General features: G+C 40.4%; 1 protein-coding gene across 1 annotated transcript in view; it reads left to right on the forward strand.

Moving 5' to 3' along the window:
* The first annotated feature begins 7,232 nt into the window (after positions 1-7,232).
* LOC130730614 (uncharacterized) overlaps positions 7,233-20,505 on the forward strand; it is a 37,437-nt gene continuing 24,164 nt past the window's right edge. The window contains exon 1 of the mRNA XM_057582672.1: positions 7,233-7,444. Within this exon, the coding sequence (XP_057438655.1) occupies positions 7,233-7,444 (212 nt within the window). The remainder of the gene's footprint in view (positions 7,445-20,505) is intronic.

The following is a 20,505-nucleotide window of genomic DNA, read 5'->3' on the forward strand; positions in this document are numbered from 1 at the left end:
TGCTTTTATGTGAACTCTGAAGCTTTAAAAGCTTTCTTTCCGGTTTTGATTAGTGTTCTTAGATTGATTGCTTCTTGTGGAGCTTGTGTTGATAAGACTGTATTTCTGTGTTTTAGGTTCGCAACGTTTATGCACTACTTCTACTAACGAATGTAAGAGTAACTCAGTTTTAGAGCGTCTTTGAGTCTTGCATGCTTTATTCGCACTGCTTGTGTTTGAGATGAAAGTGTTTAATTTGATTGGCGTTTGATTGAGATATAGGTATGCTTGCAATGTAGTATGCTTGATTATGTTGAATGTTTGATAAGGCTTAGGCCATCGTTCGCTTCTTAATGTTGATTTGAGGAGCATATATGCATAATTGAATTAACCTATTCCTGTTTGAGAATATGAATAACATATGATTGTTCTGACTTGATTACTGAGCTGAAATTGTTGATTGAGTGACTACTGATATTGATGATGAGTTTTTGACTGACTGTGGCATATAGAGGTGGAACCTAAGTGGCGATGAGGTGGTTATGTGCACGTGATCGTCCCATATTTCGAGATGTCCCTAAGTGGCAATGAGGTGGTTATGTCCCACGTGATTGTCCCGTCTTTCGAGGCGTTATAAAGTGGCTTTCTTTCCGATTTTGATTAGTGTTTTTAGATTGATTGCTTCTTGTGGAGCTTGTGTTGATAAGACTGTATTTCTGTGTTTTAACTTCACAACGTTTATGCACTACCTCTACTAACGAAGGTAAGGGTAACTCAGTTTTAGAGCGTCTTTGAGTCTTGCATGCTTTATTCGCACTGCTTGTGTTTGAGATGAAAGTTATTAATTTGATTGGCGTTTGATTGAGATATTGGTATGCTTGCAATGTAGTATGCTTGCTTATGTTGAATGTTTGATAAGGCTTAGGCCATCGTTCTCTTCGTAATGTTGATTTGAGGAGCATATATACATAATTGAATTAACCTGTTCCTGTTTGAGAATATGAATAACATATGAATGTTCTGACTTGATTACTGAGCTGAAATTGTTGATTGAGTGACTACTGATATTGATGATGAGTTTTTGACTGACTGTGGCATATAGGGGTGGAAGTGGCGATGAGGTGGTTATGTCCACGTGATCGTCCCATCTTTCGAGATGTCCCTAAGGGACAATGAGGTGGTTATGTCCCACGTGATTGTCCCGTCTTTCGAGGCGTTATAAAGTGGCTTTCTTTCCGGTTTTGATTAGAGTTCTTAGATTGATTGCTTCTTGTGGAGCTTATGTTGATAAGACTGTATTTCTGTGTTTTAGCTTCACAACGTTAATGCACTACCTCTACTAACGAAGGTAAGGGTAACTCAGTTTTAGAGCATCTTTGAGTCTTGCATGCTTTATTCGCACTGCGTTTTTCGAGGCGTTATAAAGTGGCTTTCTTTCCGGTTTTGATTAGAGTTCTTAGATTGATTGCTTCTTGTGGAGCTTATGTTGATAAGACTGTATTTCTGTGTTTTAGCTTCACAACGTTAATGCACTACCTCTACTAACGAAGGTAAGGGTAACTCAGTTTTAGAGCGTCTTTGAGTCTTGCATGCTTTATTCGCACTGCTTGTGTTTGAGATGAAAGTGATTAATTTGATTGGGGTTTGATGGAGATATTGGTATGCTTGCAATGTAGTATGCTTGCTTATGTTGAATGTTTGATAAGGCTTAGGCCATCGTTCGCTACTTAATGTTGTTTTGAGGAGCGTATATGCATAATTGAATTAACCTATTCCTGTTTGAGAATATGAATAACATATGAATGTTCTGACTTGATTACTGAGCTGAAATTGTTGATTGAGTGACTACTGAGATTGATGATGAGTTTTTGACTGACTGTGGCATATAGGGGTGGAAGTGGCGATGAGGTGGTTATGTCCACGTGATCGTCCCATCTTTCGAGATGTCCCTAAGGGGCAATGAGGTGGTTATGTCCCACGTGATTGTCCCGTCTTTCGAGGCGTTATAAAGTGGCTTTCTTTCCGGTTTTGATTAGTGATCTTAGATTGATTGCTTCTTGTGGAGCTTGTGTTGATAAGACTGTATTTCTGTGTTTTAGGTTCACAACGTTTATGCACTACTTCTACTAACGAAGGTAAGGGTAACTCAGTTTTAGAGCGTCTTTGAGTCTTGCATGCTTTATTCGCACTGCTTGTGTTTGAGATGAAAGTGTTTAATTTGATTGGTGTTTGATGGAGATATTGGTATGCTTGCAATGTAGTATGCTTGCTTATGTTGAATGTTTGATAAGGCTTAGGCCATCGATCGCTTCTTAATGTTGTTTTGAGGAGCATATATGCATAATTGAATTAACCTATTCCTGTTTGAGAATATGAATAACATATGATTGTTCTGACTTGATTACTAAGCTGAAATTGTTGATTGAGTGACTACTGAGATTGATGATGAGTTTTTGACTGACTGTGGCATATAGGGGTGGAAGTGGCGTGAGGTGGTTATGTCCACGTGATCGTCCCATCTTTCGAGATGTCCCTAAGTGGCAATGAGGTGGTTATGTCACACGTGATTGTCCCGTCTTTCGAGGCGTTATAAAGTGGCTTTTTTTCCGGTTTTGATTAGTGTTCTTAGATTGATTGCTTCTTGTGGAGCTTGTGTTGATAAGACTATATTTCTGTGTTTTAGGTTCACACCGTTTATGCACTACTTCTACTAACGAAGATAAGGGTAACTCAGTTTTAGAGCGTCTTTGAGTCTTGCATGCTTTATTCGCACTGCTTGTGTTTGAGATGAAAGTGTTTAATTTGATTGGCGTTTGATTGAGATATTGGTATGCTTACAATGTAGTATGCTTGCTTATGTTGAATGTTTGATAAGGCTTAGGCCATCGTTCGCTTCTTAATGTTGTTTTGAGGAGCATATATGCATAATTGAATTAACCTATTCCTGTTTGAGAATATGAATAACATATGATTGTTCTGACTTGATTACTAAGCTGAAATTGTTGATTGAGTGACTACTGAGATTGATGATGAGTTTTTGACTGACTGTGGCATATAGGGGTGGAAGTGGCGTGAGGTGGTTATGTCCACGTGATCGTCCCATCTTTCGAGATGTCCCTAAGTGGCAATGAGGTGGTTATGTCCCATGTGATTGTCCCGTCTTTCGAGGCGTTATAAAGTGGCTTTCTTTCCGGTTTTGATTAGTGTTCTTAGATTGATTGCTTCTTGTGGAGCTTGTGTTGATAAGACTGTATTTCTGTGTTTTAGGTTCACACCGTTTATGCACTACTTCTACTAACGAAGGTAAGGGTAACTCAGTTTTAGAGCGTCTTTGAGTCTTGCATGCTTTATTCGCACTGCTTGTGTTTGAGATGAAAGTGTTTAATTTGATTGGCGTTTGATTGAGATATTGGTATGCTTACAATGTAGTATGCTTGCTTATGTTGAATGTTTGATAAGGCTTAGGCCATCGTTCGCTTCTTAATGTTGTTTTGAGGAGCATATATGCATAATTGAATTAACCTATTCCTGTTTGAGAATATGAATAACATATGATTGTTCTGACTTGATTACTAAGCTGAAATTGTTGATTGAGTGACTACTGAGATTGATGATGAGTTTTTGACTGACTATGGCATATAGGGGTGGAAGTGGCGTGAGGTGGTTATGTCCACGTGATCGTCCCATCTTTCGAGATGTCCCTAAGTGGCAATGAGGTGGTTATGTCCCATGTGATTGTCCCGTCTTTCGAGGCGTTATAAAGTGGCTTTCTTTCCGGTTTTGATTAGTGTTCTTAGATTGATTGCTTCTTGTGGAGCTTGTGTTGATAAGACTGTATTTCTGTGTTTTAGGTTCACACCGTTTATGCACTACTTCTACTAACGAAGGTAAGGGTAACTCAGTTTTAGAGCGTCTTTGAGTCTTGCATGCTTTATTCGCACTGCTTGTGTTTGAGATGAAAGTGTTTAATTTGATTGGCGTTTGATTGAGATATTGGTATGCTTACAATGTAGTATGCTTGCTTATGTTGAATGTTTGATAAGGCTTAGGCCATCGTTCGCTTCTTAATGTTGTTTTGAGGAGCATATATGCATAATTGAATTAACCTATTCCTGTTTGAGAATATGAATAACATATGATTGTTCTGACTTGATTACTAAGCTGAAATTGTTGATTGAGTGACTACTGAGATTGATGATGAGTTTTTGACTGACTGTGGCATATAGGGGTGGAAGTGGCGTGAGGTGGTTATGTCCACGTGATCGTCCCATCTTTCGAGATGTCCCTAAGTGGCAATGAGGTGGTTATGTCCCACGTGATTGTCCCGTCTTTCGAGGCGTTATAAAGTGGCTTTCTTTCCGGTTTTGATTAGTGTTCTTAGATTGATTGCTTCTTGTGGAGCTTGTGTTGAGAAGACTGTATTTCTGTGTTTTAGGTTCACACCGTTTATGCACTACTTCTACTAACGAAGGTAAGGGTAACTCAGTTTAGAGCGTCTTTGAGTCTTGCATGCTTTATTCGCACTGCTTGTGTTTGAGATGAAAGTGTTTAATTTGATTGGTGTTTGATTGAGATATTGGTATGCTTACAATGTAGTATGCTTGCTTATGTTGAATGTTTGATAAGGCTTAGGCCATCGTTCGCTTCTTAATGTTGATTTGAGGAGCATATATGCATAATTGAATTAACCTATTCCTGTTTGAGAATATGAATAACATATGATTGTTCTGACTTGATTACTGAGTTGAAATTGTTGATTGAGTGACTAATGAGATTGATGATGAGTTTTTGTCTGACTGCGGCATATAGGGGTGGAAGTGGCGATGAGGTGGTTATGTCCACGTCATCGTCCCATCTTTCGAGATGTCCCTAAGTGGCAATGAGGTGGTTATGTCCCACGTGATTGTCCCGTCTTTCGAGGCGTTATAAAGTGGCTTTCTTTCCGGTTTTGATTAGTGTTCTTAGATTGATTGCTTCTTGTGGAGCTTGTGTTGATAAGACTGTATTTCTGTGTTTTAGGTTCACAACGTTTATGCACTACTTCTACTTACGAAGGTAAGGGTAACTCAGTTTTAGAGCGTCTTTGAGTCTAGCATGCTTTATTCGCACTGCTTGTGTTTGAGATGAAAGTGTTTAATTTGATTGGCGTTTGATTGAGATATTGGTATGCTTGCAATGTAGTATGCTTGCTTATGTTGAATGTTTGATAAGGCTTAGGCCATCGTTCGCTTCTTAATGTTGATTTGAGGAGCATATATGCATAATTGAATAAATTTATTCCTGTTTGAGAATATGAATAACACATAATTGTTCTGACTTGATTACTGAGCTGAAATAGTTGATTGAGTGACTACTGAGATTGATGATGAGTTTTTGACTGACTGTGGCATATAGGGGTGGAAGTGGCGATGAGGTTGTTATGTCCCCGTGATCATCCCATCTTTCGAGATGTCCTTAAGTGACAATGAGGTGGTTATGTCCCACGTGATTGTCCCGTCTTTCGAGGCTTTATAAAGTGGCGATGAGGTGGTTATGTCCCACGGGATCCTCCCATCTTTCGAGATGTCCTAAAGAGGCAATGAGGTGGTTGTGTCCCGCACGATTATCCCGTCTGTTGTGGCGTTAAGTGGCAATGAGGTGGTTATGTCCCACGTGATTGTCCCATCTTGTGAAACGTTACTGATCGATCCATTTTGATAGCAGAATCTAGTTGCATTGTAGGGAACTAACGTTCGATTATATTGATATTTGGTTTAATGTTATATTGTGCAATGATTGTCATTGTAACTTGATGTACGTTGTTAGTTTAACTATCATGTTATATAATTAAATGTGAATAACATGTTTTCTCTTTATATGTGGTAATTGCATGGAGTTAACCCTTTCTGTTTGCTATTTGTTGTTTTAGCGCTTAACGCTATTAGGCGACGAAGAGCCTTCCGGAGATGCTTAGCCATGCATGAGATGGAGGAGGGATAGTAAGTGGCGGAGTAGAGATGGAAGAAGCTGTTTAGTTTTCTCTTAGTAGTTTATACTTTGAGTCTTCTTCATCATCTGAAAACTCTATTACTAAAATCTTGTTTTCTCCACTGTTTAAGTGTACGTACTTATTTTGGAACCCTGCTTATGTTATTGTAAGTCACTATTATTATATGTCAGGAACGGGTTGTTTAATTAAGGTTATGTTATGTTTTCAACTTTGTTTTGTTGTTTTAAAAAAAAAATATACCCTGTTTCTTTAGGATTTCAAATTAGTCCTTAGACTTGATAGGTTACTAATGCGACTCCTCAATTGAGAAATTGGGGCGTTACATTTGTCTTATCAGAGCTTTGGGGTAGACTATTTGCTTAATATGTTTAAACTCTGAGACCGAATGATGGGGTGTAAATCGGAGGAAGAGTGTGCTTGATTACTTCTTATTTTGATAGTATTTGAAGGTTGTTCGTGACTGAATAACCTTATGTTAGTTAGTGTTAATTATACATTTGATATAAGTATGTAGATATGTATATATATACATAGTTATTTATTATAGAACTTCGTGTTGTTATGACCTGAGTATCTGTTGTGGTATTTGACTGTTCATGAAAATAGGAACAGGAGGTGTCCACAACTGAACGAGACTCAAGGTCCAGACAACATGAATCCGATGGAGCAAGCTATTGCTAATCTGACTGCCCTTATGACACAACATGTTATTAACACTGCTGCAAGGGAGGAAGCTGAAGCTCAACATGCTGCTACTGCTGCTTTGGTGGTTGTTCAAAACCAAGCTGAAGAGAATGCTCGTCGTGTGCAGCCTGAGGAACGTGAACTAGCTGCTGCTCAGACCAGAGTTCTGAATGATTTCAAGCGTCAGGATCCACCGAAGTTCTCTAGAGGCTTTGATCCCGAGGAAGCTGACCTATGGATCCAAGAATTGGAGAAGATCTTTACCTTCCTGCGTACTGCTGCAGAGATGAAAGTGAATTATGCAGCTTATTTGTTGACTGGTGAAGCTGAGTACTGGTGGCGTGGGGCTAGGGCTATGATGGAGGCTGACAATCAAGCTATCACTTGGGAGTGTTTACGTGGAGCTTTTATGGACAAGTACTTTCCTAATAGTGCTAGAGTTGCTAAGGAGGCACAATTTCTGAGACTTCGTCAAGGAGGCATGTCTGTAGCTGAGTATGCTTCTAAGTTGTAGTCGTTAGCGAAACACTTTCGCTACTTTCGAGGACTAGTGGACGAAAGCTATATGTGTGAGCGCTTCATGGATGGGCTGAACTATGAGCTGCAGAGGTCGGTGCAACTGCTAGGGCTGAATCGCTACCAAGTGCTGATGGAGAAGACCAAGGGGATTGAGGCTATTGATAACGCAAGGGGCAAGTACCAAGGTCTGAGCAAGTCTCACCAAGGGAGTGGAGGTCCGACTAGGGCCAATGAGGGAAGAAATGACAAGGGTAGGCATTACCAGAAGAAGCTGTATGTTCGTCCTCAAGGCAATGGGCAACTTCTGGTTCCTTTTATCCTTCAGGCGGGAATGCTATCGCACCAAGACCACACGTGAATCTGGCAGATATTACTTGCTTCAGGTGTAACAAAAAGGGGCATTTCGCTACACACTGCCCTAAGACTCCTCTGATGTGCTGGAACTGCAACAAGCCAGGTCATCTTGCTAGGGATTGCAGAATTCCTAAGGTTGAGGTTGCTGCAAACGTTGCTGGGGCAAGGAGGCCTACTGCTGGTGGAAGGGTCTACTCGATTACTGGAACTGAAGCTGATGAAGACGATGGTCTGATCCGCAGTACCTGCGAGATTGCGGGTAATTCCTTTACCGCGCTATTTGATTATGGTGCTACACATTCATTTATAGACTTAGCTTGTGCGACGAGGTTAAAGCTAGAAGTGTCAAAGCTACCGTTTGACTTGGTAGTATATATCCCTGCATCTAAGAGTCTAGTAACCAACACTGCATGTTTGGAGTGTCCTTGGACGTACCTAGATAAGAAGTTTGTAGCAAACTTGATCTGTTTACCTCTCAAGGGTTTGGATGTGATCATAGGCATGGATTGGTTGTCCCATTATCATGTCCTTCTTGATTGCGCCAATAAGATAGTTATCTTTCCCGATACTAGACTCGTCGAGTTTTTGAACTCGTACTTTTCGATTGGTTGGATTCTATTTACAACAATTCTTACTTAAGTGGAATTAAAATAAATTTAATGATACCATTTTTTTCTTTTAAATGAATGTATAACCATCATTTACATTTTTTTAATCATTAATATATAACCATATATATAAAACATTTATTTTATTCATTAATTTTCAATTATATTTGTATAATAAATATAGGATTTTTTACTCGGTAAATTCAATTTTCCTTATTTATATACTTTATTCTATTTCTATACTATATTTATATATTAGAATATTAAATACAAAATTTATTACTTGATAAAGTAATTCTTACTTATATATTTTATTTTTATATATTTGATTCTATTTTTTATTATATTTATATATTATTGTATAAAATATAGTATTTTATTACTGATTGTTCAAGTCAAGTTTACTTATATTATACTCATGAGTTTATTTAAAATATTTTTTAAAATTATTTAAAAATTATTAAAGTTTGAATTTACACATAAATATTAAATTAATTTTAAATTATAAATTACAATAAATTAAAATAAAATTGTTTGAATCCTATCCTATACAATATACTATATCCGAAACAAAAAACAAACAGCTCCGACAAGTGTCACCCCCTCATTCTATGGTTTTCTTCATAAACTTTATCCACATACTAGAATTAGAAGAATCTTCTGAAGATGAGCTCTCCCTGATTTCCAGAAGGCTCAACCGCATCTGGAAGCACAGGCAGAACAAGTACAAAAGTTCTGAAGGTATGAAAAACGGTAGAAAGGGGGGGTTTGAATAACGTTTTCAGAACAAAACTTCCACCTTAAAGATTTTGACAAATCTTTCGAGAACTTAAGTGCTAAAGATAAGAGATAGAAAAGCACACAAGGATTTTATCCTGGTTCACTTGATAAATCACTCAAGCTACTCCAGTCCACCCGTTAAGGTGATTTCTTCCTTCATAGAATGAAAGCAATCCACTAATCAGGTAAGAGTTACAACTGCACTTGAAACCTACAAGTGACTAACAATTACACTGACTTAGCTCACACTAAGATTCACTCTCTTAGTCTTCTCTAGGATCCGATCAACCTTGATCTCCTAAAGGAACTAAACAAACTGTTTATCAAAGAATTGTTTACAAGAGATTTGCTTCTAAAAAGCTAATAGTAAACACAATGAATTTCAGATGAAAGAAGGCTTAGAATATTTTGAATATGTCTTGCGTGTATATGTGTTTCTTTCTTTTAGCCGCTTCTTTCAATCTTCAGCCTCTATATATACTCCAAGGATTAGGGTTGAGCGTTGCATGGGAAATGCTACCGTTGGAGGGCAGTTCTGGAAAATCCAGCTTCTGCTGTGGCTGAGAACGTTAGGTAGGTCGTCAGGAAGGTACACTTGCTTTTGTACTTGGATAGCGACTTGACCTTTTAACCTAGGAGACTTCTGATCAGGGGAATACTTCATATTGGAACTTGTGAAGCCGGTTGATCAGAGTCAGAGGGAAAGCACAGATCCTCTGACCATTGTATCTTCTGATTCTGAACTCAGAGGGAAGAACATGGCCTTCAGAGTTTCTTGCTTCTGGACTTCAGAGTTTCCACTATTCAGCTTCTGGATCTTCAGAGTCTTCTACACCATCAGAACATCTGAACCTTCAGTGTTTCTTGGTTATCAGAACTTCTGGATCTTCAGAGCTTCTAGCGACTGAGTCCACATCAGAGTTTGTATAGCTTCAGAACTTCTGAAGCTTTTCCACTGTTCATACTGAACATGGTGAATGCGAAAGCGTTGCTTGGGTTACCCTTTATACACAGTGCTTCTGATTTGTGTGAGATTGAGTTGAGGTCAGAGCCTGTAAATAGCACACTCAGAAAAACACGTTAGAGTACCACAATTGTTCATATCAAAAGGTTAACTTGTAATCATCAAAACATAGAATTGTACTACTAGATCAAAACTTGATCTTACAATCTCCCCCTTTTTGATGATGACAAAACTAAGATTTTTGATGAACAATTCTTAAACATTAAACTGAATTCACTCAGAGTTTAGAGATATAGAATAAGACTTATCCTGATGTGAATAGTTTATCTTGCTCATTCTGAATTCAAGTCACTGCTTGATTCTGAGCTTAGCTCCCCCTGAATCTAATACTTGATGAAAACGTTAGTAAAGTCTAGATTCTGAGCTAAAAAATATAAGAGTTCAGAGTGAAAAGCTTATGACATAGATGAAAAACGAATAATCAGAGCGCATAAGTGATCAGAGTCATGGACAAGGTATCAGAGTCTTGGGTATCAGAGTCAACTTAGAATCACTTTAGAAGAAGTGAAATGTATTCCTTGTATTTGCCCAGTGACACATCTATGGTCATGAAGGTGGAACTCTTAAAATCTCCAAAAGAAAAATAAGTCACACTAACACATCTTACAAATCAAAAACTGGGTTTACTCCCCCTTTTTGTCATAAGCAAAAAGCTTGGGGTGTGAAAAACTTAGCTTGAAGTACAAGGTACGCCCCCTTAGAGAAGGTATAAGTTTAAAAGAAAATGAAAACGATGTAAGAATCAGAGTTAGGCGAAAATAAATAGAAGAGTTAATGCAAGGGATGAACGTTTACCACCGGTCAAGTGAGTAAATAGAAGGGTCAGTTACCAAGAACTTAACCTCGAGAAACTGTAAGAGCATTAACTTTCAGAGAGAAAGTGAAGCCTATAAAAAGCGTTGGAGAGAAAGGTAAGCTTCACACCTCGAATAATTTTCAGTAAAAAAAAATGGCATCATACAACGTAGCACTAGAAGAGCTGAGGAAGAAGGCCTTTGAAGAGGACTTGTTCCTGAACATCAGGCATCCAGAGGGTGCAACTACCATCGCGGAGCTGACACGGACACTGCTGGAAGAGGACCTGCGTCCAGAGTTGGAGAGAGACCTGAAGGAATTTCTTGCCTTCGTGGAGGAGGTGCAAGAACTCAGCCGGCTTGAACTCAAGCTGCTGGAAGAGAAAGAGAGTTTGGAAGAGAAGCTCAAGACTTCAGAAGAGATTCTGGAGAGGGATGAGCTAAAGATCAGGCTCAGCAACATCCAGCATGTACTGGAGCGTCTGGAGAAGGATAGGTCAGAGCAGCGCTAGGAGTGCAGAAGAATGAGGAGAGATCCTCCATTCTAGATTATATGATGGAAAGAAATATGATGTAAACACAAAACAATTATGAATAAAACGAGTTTAGCAAACATATGTGACATAAGTATATAGTTATGCATATATAATCACAAACGAACAAAAGAGAATAAATAAATAAAAAGAAACAGAGTTTAACAAAGGAAAACAAAGGTAACGAAAAAGAAGAAAAAGAAGAGATCCTAAAACTAAGGTTTGTCAGTGCGTCGCAGAAGTTCCATCATCATGTGCTTCATCTCAATCAGCATGGATTCATGAGTGTCAAGACGTTGTTCCATGATGTCGAGTCTGGATGAGCTTGTCTGAGTAGAACTGGAAGGAACATTCTGAGCAGCTTGAGGATCTGGAATGGAAGCAGAAGCAGCAGGAGTAAACACAACTGGTGCAAGTGCTTGGCATCTAAGAGCTTCAGCCTCAGCTTCAAGTCGCTCTGCCTCAAGTCTGGCTTGTTCAGCTTGAGCTGCTGCTTGACGTGCAGCTTCTTCTGCTTGTTCTTTCTTTCTCTTGGCTTCTTCAATAGCTTCAAGAAGCTTATTTCTCTGTTCTAGTTCATGAAGAGCCACCCTTCTAGCAAACCTTTGCTTTGCAGCCTCAATGCTCTGACTGCCCTCTGCATGCAGGAGCTGCATCATAATCGGAACTTGAGCCACTAGCCAAGTGCTCAGATTGTTCCACTCATCAGCCACATTTTCAGCATTCTCACTGAGATCAGTCTGACCGTGCACATTGCGGAGCCTCAAGGAGGCTTCATGATAGAAGATATTGATGCACTCAGAGAGAGATGTGGGTTGAAGGTGAGTATAGGGAATTATGGAGAGGTTGGGTGCAGGAGAGGCTGGGTGATTGCTGCTATGAGCTTCAGAGGCACCTTGTGGAGAACCAATGTTAATCATGGGAGCATTGGGTTCAGAGGTTCCAAGGTGAGGGTCTGAAGTTTCAACCAGAGGGTGAGGTGATCTAACCGAGGATTGGTTAGACCCTGATTGTTCGGGTTCAGGGTCTGGTTGAATGGGCTCTTGTTGGTCAGGGACAGGGTGAGCTTGTTGAACTAAGGGGTCTGCCTCTTGGATAGGATTGGCCAAGATAGGTTCATCTGGGTCAACTAGACGTTTAGGTCTAGGGCTAGGATATCTCCTAGGGCTTGGACAGGTAAGGTAATACTCTTCCAAGGCAGACACCTTCTCTTTTCTAACCTCCATGAATTTTCTAATTGATTCAGAGTTATTGGAGGGAGAAGAATCAACAACATTGATTGGGAAGGATACAGGTGTAAAGGCTGTTGAAGAGTCTGTATCCGTGGTTCTGGCAGCAGGACGTGCTGATGCTCTGGGAGCAGAGTGATCAGACGTTCTGGGTTGTGGTTCTGTTTGGTTGGGCTCTGGTTGGTCATGGATGATGGGTTCAGAAGTTAATGGGTCGTACGGAATGGTAAGGAGAGAGGTTGGATCTTCTGACCTAGAGGTTGGGTTCTGAAGCAAATTCCAGAGAGGTGCTTCGGTAGGAGAAGGTTGAAAGAAGGAGGATCGTGGGGAATGTGGTGGAGAGGTGGTTTGTGCGGCTGGTTGGGATTCAGGAATAGGAGTGAGGGGATTTGAGGAGTGTTGAAGCAAGGCAGAAATAGGAAGTGCATCAAATAAATTCAAATCATCATCAGAAGCAAGTGCAGGCTTACTTGAATGTGCTGATGATCGAGTCACTCTGGCAGGAGGTTCAGTCCTTCTGACCACTGCAGCAGCTGGTTCCACCCGAGTAGGCTTCACCACGATTCTGACCTTCTTCTGCTTCTTCTTTGGAGGACCATCCTCACTATCACTATCATCACCATCATCAGGCTTTCTCTTTGTCTTCTTGACCAGAGGGACATCAGATTCTTCAGAGGATTCTTCCAGAACCATCTTCCTCTGAGCTTTCTTCTTGGGAGGAGAAGGAAACTCTGGAGCTGGCGGCAGTCTGCTGAAGAAATCATCAAGATCAATCTCGAATCCTTGAGCCCTGAGGTCTTCAACATAGCATCTGATGGCTTCAGGATTGTCTGCTTGAGTCCACAGTGGGTAGTCATTCAGAGGCATCCTTCTTCCTCTGATCTCAGAAGATGTGTCTTCATGAGCAGGAGCAATCTTCTTCTGGACCAAACCCATCTTCTTCAGAGAGTTGGCAGTGAAGACATCGCTGACAATTGTGCTCAAGTCCTCTGTGCAACCAGCATTGATCAGGTCTTGAATGAGGCCACTCTCAATGAAGAGATCAGACAGCAGTCTCCCAAAGGGGATATACTTGATTGCTGACTTGATTGAGGCAGTAGTCCTAGACTTCCGGATACACTCCTTCAAGTAGGAGAACAGGAAGTAGGGAAGGCAGATCTTCCTCTTGTCTTGAATGAAAAACAGCATCGCCTTCTGGTTGAAGTTGATGTAATCTGGGGAACTGCCCTTCGGTCTCTGATTGATGCAGTTGAGCAGGATCTTGTGCCAGATCCTGAGTTTGGGGTGAAGGTCCATCACCTTGTAACTTGTCTTGCCCGGTTTGAAAGTGGTGTACAGGGCCTGGTTGGTTTTGTCTTTGGTGCTGGGTTTCAGCTTCGACTCAGTGAATTGGAATCGAAACCCATAAGCAGTGTCTGCACCTAGCAGATTCACGAATGACTTCTCCGTGATGATGATCTTCCTGCCAAGAATATGAGATACCACTTGAGTATCATCGCAGTCGGCGTGCTTCCAGAATTCCTTGACCAACTTCTCATACACCGGTCCTCGAAGTCGGTTGAAGTAGTTTCCCCAACCTTGAGCTTGGACTTCAGGACGAAGATCAAACCCATTTGCAGCCAGGTTGTCGAGGTCGAATCTCCATTCTGCCAGGACTTGGAGTTCCTCAGGAGCAAATACGCAGTGAACGGCACAGCCCCGTTCTGCAATTGGAACAATCTGCTCTTGAGCTTGAACTTGTTCTTGTGCCGGGTTCTCAGAGCCCCTTTGACCCGTTGCCAAACCAACTACCATGTGAGGGAACTGAGGTGCATCTGCAGTAGATCTTCTGGTTTGTCTCACCATTTTGAAGAGGTTGAAGGTTTGAGGTAGAAGATGAAGTTTGAAGGATGAAGAGAGATCGAGAGAGAAATCAAGAAAGAGGCGGTTTTGAAAAGCAGAGAGTGCGAGAGTGAAAACCGGAAGTGAACGAGAACGTGTGTGTATAGTGGGTTTTATCAAATAACCGTTGTTGATTCAAAAAGCACTTTAAGATCAACGGTTGAAAATTAAAGATAGATAGTAACAGTAAAATACACAATCACACACAGGAGATAAGCATATCTACACGCAATCATAACAGACTGTCACACGGGCACAAGGAATTATGCATCAGAAATTCTGACACACGTGTTGTTGTCTCAGCTTCAGAGTCAGTACCAGTGGGCACACACACTCTGATTGAGTTACCTTCTGGACTAGACATCTTCTGATCAAGAAGTATCATAGTCAGAGGTTCTGATCCATCTTCACTCTGGACAAAAGTCCATGTTTAGATTTTTCAGAATAAAATTAAATCTATCCTCTGCTAAGGGCTTTGTAAAGATATCTGCCCATTGATGGTCAGTATCAACAAACTTCAGAAGAAGTACGCCCTTCTGTACATAATCTCTAATAAAGTGATACTTTACCTCAATGTGCTTTGCCCTTGAATGCAAGATAGGATTCTTACTCAATGAGATTGCAGCAGTGTTATCACAATAGATTGGGATATTGCTCTCAAGGATCTGATAATCCTCCAGCTGATGTTTCATCCAGAGCATCTGAGTGCTGCATATTGCTGCTGAGATATATTCTGCCTCTGCAGTTGATAGTGCAATGGTTGATTGCCTCTTGCTTGCCCATGAGACTAGATTGCTTCCCAGAAATTGACAATTTCCAGAAGTACTTTTTCTCTCTGTTCTATCTCCAGCATAATCAGCATCACAATAACCTGAAAGCTTATACTCTGATGTTTTCTTATACATCAAGCCAAGGTTAGTGGTGCCTTTCAGATACCTTAGGATCCTCTTAACAGCAGTTAAGTGGGTTTCCCTTGGATCTGATTGGAAACGAGCACATAAGTGAACACTAAATAATATGTCTGGCCTAGATGCAGTTAAGTATAGAAGTGAACCTATCATTCCACGATAGAGCTTCTGACATACTTTACCACTTTTATCTTCTTTCTCCAAAATGCATGTAGGATGCATTGGAGTCTTGGCCACTGTAGATTCCAGCATATTGAACTTCTTCAGAAGTTCTTTAGTGTAATTGCTCTGATGGATATATGTTCCTTCTGGTGTTTGATCAACTTGTATTCCCAGAAAGTACTTTAATTCTCCCATCATACTCATCTCAAATTCAGCCTGCATCATCTCAGAAAATTCTTTGCATAGAGATTGATTAGCAGAACCAAATATAATATCATCAACATAAATTTGCACAATTAAGATATCATCTTTATAAGTCTTGCAAAAAAGAGTTGTATCTACTTTACCCCTTACAAACTCATTCTCCAGAAGGAATGAACTAAGTCTCTCATACCATGCTCTGGGAGCTTGCTTCAGACCGTAGAGTGATTTCTTCAATTTGAATACATGGTCTGGTTTCTTTTCATCTTCAAAACCTGGGGGTTGATGAACATAGACTTCCTCTAAGATATAACCATTTAGGAAGGCACTCTTTACGTCCATCTGATGTAGAACTATGTTGTGATTTACTGAGAAGGAGATCAACAGTCTGATTGCCTCCAGTCTTGCTACCGGAGCAAATGTTTCAGTGTAGTCTATTCCTTCCTGCTGGCTGTAGCCTTGAGCAACTAGCCTTGCCTTGTTTCTGACTACATCTCCTTTCTCATTTAGCTTGTTTCTGAATACCCATTTCGTTCCAATAACATGGACATTCTCAGGCTTCTTCACTAAGCTCCAAACATCGTTCTTGGAGAATTGATTTAATTCTTCTTCCATGGCCAGAACCCAATCCTTGTCCTGAAGAGCTTCATCTATGGACTTGGGTTCAATTAAGGACACCAATCCTTTCAGACTCAGCAAGGTCTCTTCAGAGGGTCTGAAGGCAGATCTGGTTCTGACTGGTTCATCTTTGTTGCCCAGAATCAATTCCTTAGGGTGAGCTGCAGTGATTCTGCTCTTCTTCAGAGTTTGTGAGTTAGAGGGACCAGCTTCTTCCTCTGGTTCATCTTCCTCTGGCTCAACTTCCTCTGGAGCTTTGCCTTTGTCAGAAACATTAATGCTTAAATCTGCAAACTTTTCAACTAGCTTTGACTGGTCAGAGTCAAGCTTATCATCAAATCTAACATGAATAGATTCTTCAATAGTCTTAGCATCAGTATTATAAAATCTAAAACCTTTAGATCTATCAGAATAACCAAGTAATAGACACTTAGAAGACTTAGCATCAAATTTATGCAATCTATCCTTAGTATTGAGAACATAACAAACACAGCCAAAAGGATGAAAATAAGAAATGTTGGGTTTTATGTTCTTCCACAATTCATAAGGAGTCTTATTCAGAATTGGTCTCACAGAGATTCTGTTCTGAATGTAACATGCTGTATTTACTGCCTCTGCCCAAAAGTGCTTAGCCATGCCAGTTTCTTGGAGCATGGTTCTAGCCATCTCCTGAAGAGTTCTGTTCTTCCTCTCAACAACACCATTTTGTTGAGGAGTTCTGGGACAAGAGAAATCATGTGCAATTCCATAGGAATCAAACAGACTCTCAAACTTGTCATTCTCAAACTCTCCACCATGGTCACTTCTGACACGCACAATCCTACAAGCCTTCTCGTTTTGCACTTGAGCAATGAAGGTAGAGAACACAGCATGAGACTCATCCTTGCGGGTTAGAAACTTTACCCATGTCCAGCGGCTATAGTCATCAACGATAACCATCCCATATCTCTTGCCACCTATAGACTCAGTTTTCACTGGTCCAAAAAGGTCTATATGCAGAAGTTCCAACGGCCTTGAGGTTGAGACAACATTCTTTGCCTTGAAAGGGACTTTTGTGAATTTGCCTTTCTGACATGCTTCACAAAGAGCGTCTGAAGCGAACTTCAGATTGGGTAAGCCCCTGACAAGATTTAGCTTGCTCAGCTGAGAAATCTTTCTCATACTGGCATGCCCTAACCGTCTATGCCATACCCACTGCTCTTCATCAACAGACAGAAGGCACTTCACATTCTGAGCCTCCAACTCAGATAATCTGATCTTATAAATGTTGTTCTTCCTCTTGCTGTTAAACAGAACAGAGCCATCGATCTGACTTACAGCCCGGCAGGACTTTTGATTGAATATAACATCATAACCCTTGTCAGCTAATTGACTTATAGACAATAAGTTATGTGTTAAGCCGTCTACCAATAAAACATTATCAATGCATGGACTACTATCTACACAAATAGTACCACTACCAACAATTTTACCCTTTTCATTTCCTCCGAAGCCAACTTCGCCTCCAGGCTTAAGTTTCAGCACTCGGAACATACGCTTTTCTCCCGTCATGTGACGCGAGCATCCACTGTCCAGATACCATGATTGGTGTTTCAGTGGAGCTATCAAGGATATCTCATTTTCATCGTCTGAGTTAGGATCTCCTTCTGATTCTGAGTCAGAGTCAACAGCTTCCTTTGACTCTGCTTCCTTGTCTTTGACAATTGCCATGAGTCCTTGGACTTCACCATCAGAGTCAACATCCTCTGACTCTGATTCATCAAATGTCACCATCAGACTCTTCTTCGTCTTGAAGTGCTTCTTTGGCTTCTTGTCTTTCTTCAACTTTGGACAATCACTTTTGTAGTGCCTAGATTCTTTGCACTCAAAACATGTGACTTCCTTGATTGAAGACTTCTTCTGGCCTGAGGACTCATACTTTCCTTTTGCCTTTCCAGAGCCTTTGAACTTGCTCTGCCTGTGCTTCCAGATGCGGTTGAGTCTCTTGGAGATCAGAGTCAGCTCATCTTCATCAGAATCTTCTGATGCTTCTTCAGATTCTTCTTCTTCAGCTTGAAGAGCCTTTGACTTCTCAACCTTAGCCTTTTCAGATTTGGATTTCAAGGCTATGGACTTTTTCCTCAGATCTTGCATCTCTGAGCGTTTCAGCTCATGGCATTTCAAAATGCTGATGAGTTCTTCTAAACTCATATTCTCAACGTCTCTCGTGAGCTCTATTGAAGTCACCAAAGGCATCCAACTTTCAGGAAGACACCTGATGACCCTTATGACATGATCTTTTGTTGTGTAGCTCTTGTTGAGAGGTCGTATGCCAGCTACAAGCAATTGAAATCTAGAGAACATTTCTTCAATGGACTCATTTGGCTCCATGATGAAGGATTCATACTTTTGGATCAAAGACAATGCCTTTGATTCTTTGACTTTCTTGTTTCCTTCATGAGACATCTTCAGAGATTCAAAAATGCCTTTAGCAAACTCACGATCTGTAATCTTCTGGTTCTCCTCATAGGAAATAGCACTTAGAAGAATTGCTCTTGCTTTGTGATGTTGTGAGTACAGCTTCTTTTGATCTGCAGTCATCTCTGACCTTGGGATCTTCTTGCCATCTGCATCAACTGGACGCTCATAGCCATCCACAATAATATCCCAGAGATCTGCATCGAAACCCAGAAAGAAACTTTCCAGTCTATCTTTCCAATATTCGAACCTTTGACCATCGAACATAGGAGGCTTTGCGTTGTAACCATCTCTTTGAGTTTCACTGGTGGTGGCAGCCATTGTTTTTCACACCGGCCCGGATCACTGAACACTGTTAGGTGTGGTAATCAGAACTTGCGCTCTGATACCAATTGAAGGTATGAAAAACGGTAGAAAGGGGGGGTTTGAATAACGTTTTCAGAACAAAACTTCCACCTTAAAGATTTTGACAAATCTTTCGAGAACTTAAGTGCTAAAGATAAGAGATAGAAAAGCACACAAGGATTTTATCCTGGTTCACTTGATAAATCACTCAAGCTACTCCAGTCCACCCGTTAAGGTGATTTCTTCCTTCTTAGAATGAAGGCAATCCACTAATCAAGTAAGAGTTACAACTGCACTTGAAACCTACAAGTGACTAACAATTACACTGACTTAGCTCACACTAAGATTCACTCTCTTAGTCTTCTCTAGGATCCGATCAACCTTGATCTCCTAAAGGAACTAAACAAACTGTTTATCAAAGAATTGTTTACAAGAGATTTGCTTCTAAAAAGCTAATTGTAAACTCAATGAATTTCAGATGAAAGAAGGCTTAGAATATTTTGAATATGTCTTGCGCGTGTGTATTTCTTTCTCTCTAGCCGCTTCTTTCAATCTTCAGCCTCTATATATACTCCAAGGATTAGGGTTGAGCGTTGCATGGGAAATGCTACCGTTGGAGGGCAGTTCTGGAAAATCCAGCTTCTGCTGTGGCTGAGAACGTTAGGTAGGTCGTCAGGAAGGTACACTTGCTTTTGTACTTGGATAGCGACTTGACCTTTTAACCTAGGAGACTTCTGATTAGGGGAATACTTCATATTGGAACTTGTGAAGCCGGTTGATCAGAGTCAGAGGGAAAGCACAGATCCTCTGACCATTGTATCTTCTGATTCTGAACTCAGAGGGAAGAACATGGCCTTCAGAGTTTCTTGCTTCTGGACTTCAGAGTTTCCACTATTCAGCTTCTGGATCTTCAGAGTCTTCTACACCATCAGAACATCTGAACCTTCAGTGTTTCTTGGTTATCAGAACTTCTGGATCTTCAGAGCTTCTAGCGACTGAGTCCACATCAGAGTTTGTATAGCTTCAGAACTTCTGAAGCTTTTCCACTGTTCATACTGAACATGGTGAATGCGAAAGCGTTGCTTGGGTTACCCTTTATACACAGTGCTTCTGATTTGTGTGAGATTGAGTTGAGGTCAGAGCCTGTAAATAGCACACTCAAAAAAACACGTTAGAGTACCACAATTGTTCATATCAAAAGGTTAACTTGTAATCATCAAAACATAGAATTGTACTACTAGATCAAAACTTGATCTTACAAGTTCAACAAAGGCTAAAGGAAAACAAGAATCTTCATCTGGTCAACGCAAGTCCTCATCAAAAGAAGTCATCTACTTTGAATGCAAGGAGCAAGGACATTACAAAAGTGATTGTCCTAAGCTGAAGAAAGACAAGAAGCCTAAGAAGCATCACAAGGCTAAGAAAGGTCTCATGGTAACT

Source organism: Lotus japonicus, chromosome 1, assembly GCF_012489685.1.
Source record: "Lotus japonicus ecotype B-129 chromosome 1, LjGifu_v1.2".
In the NCBI taxonomy this organism is placed as follows: domain Eukaryota; kingdom Viridiplantae; phylum Streptophyta; class Magnoliopsida; order Fabales; family Fabaceae; genus Lotus; species Lotus japonicus.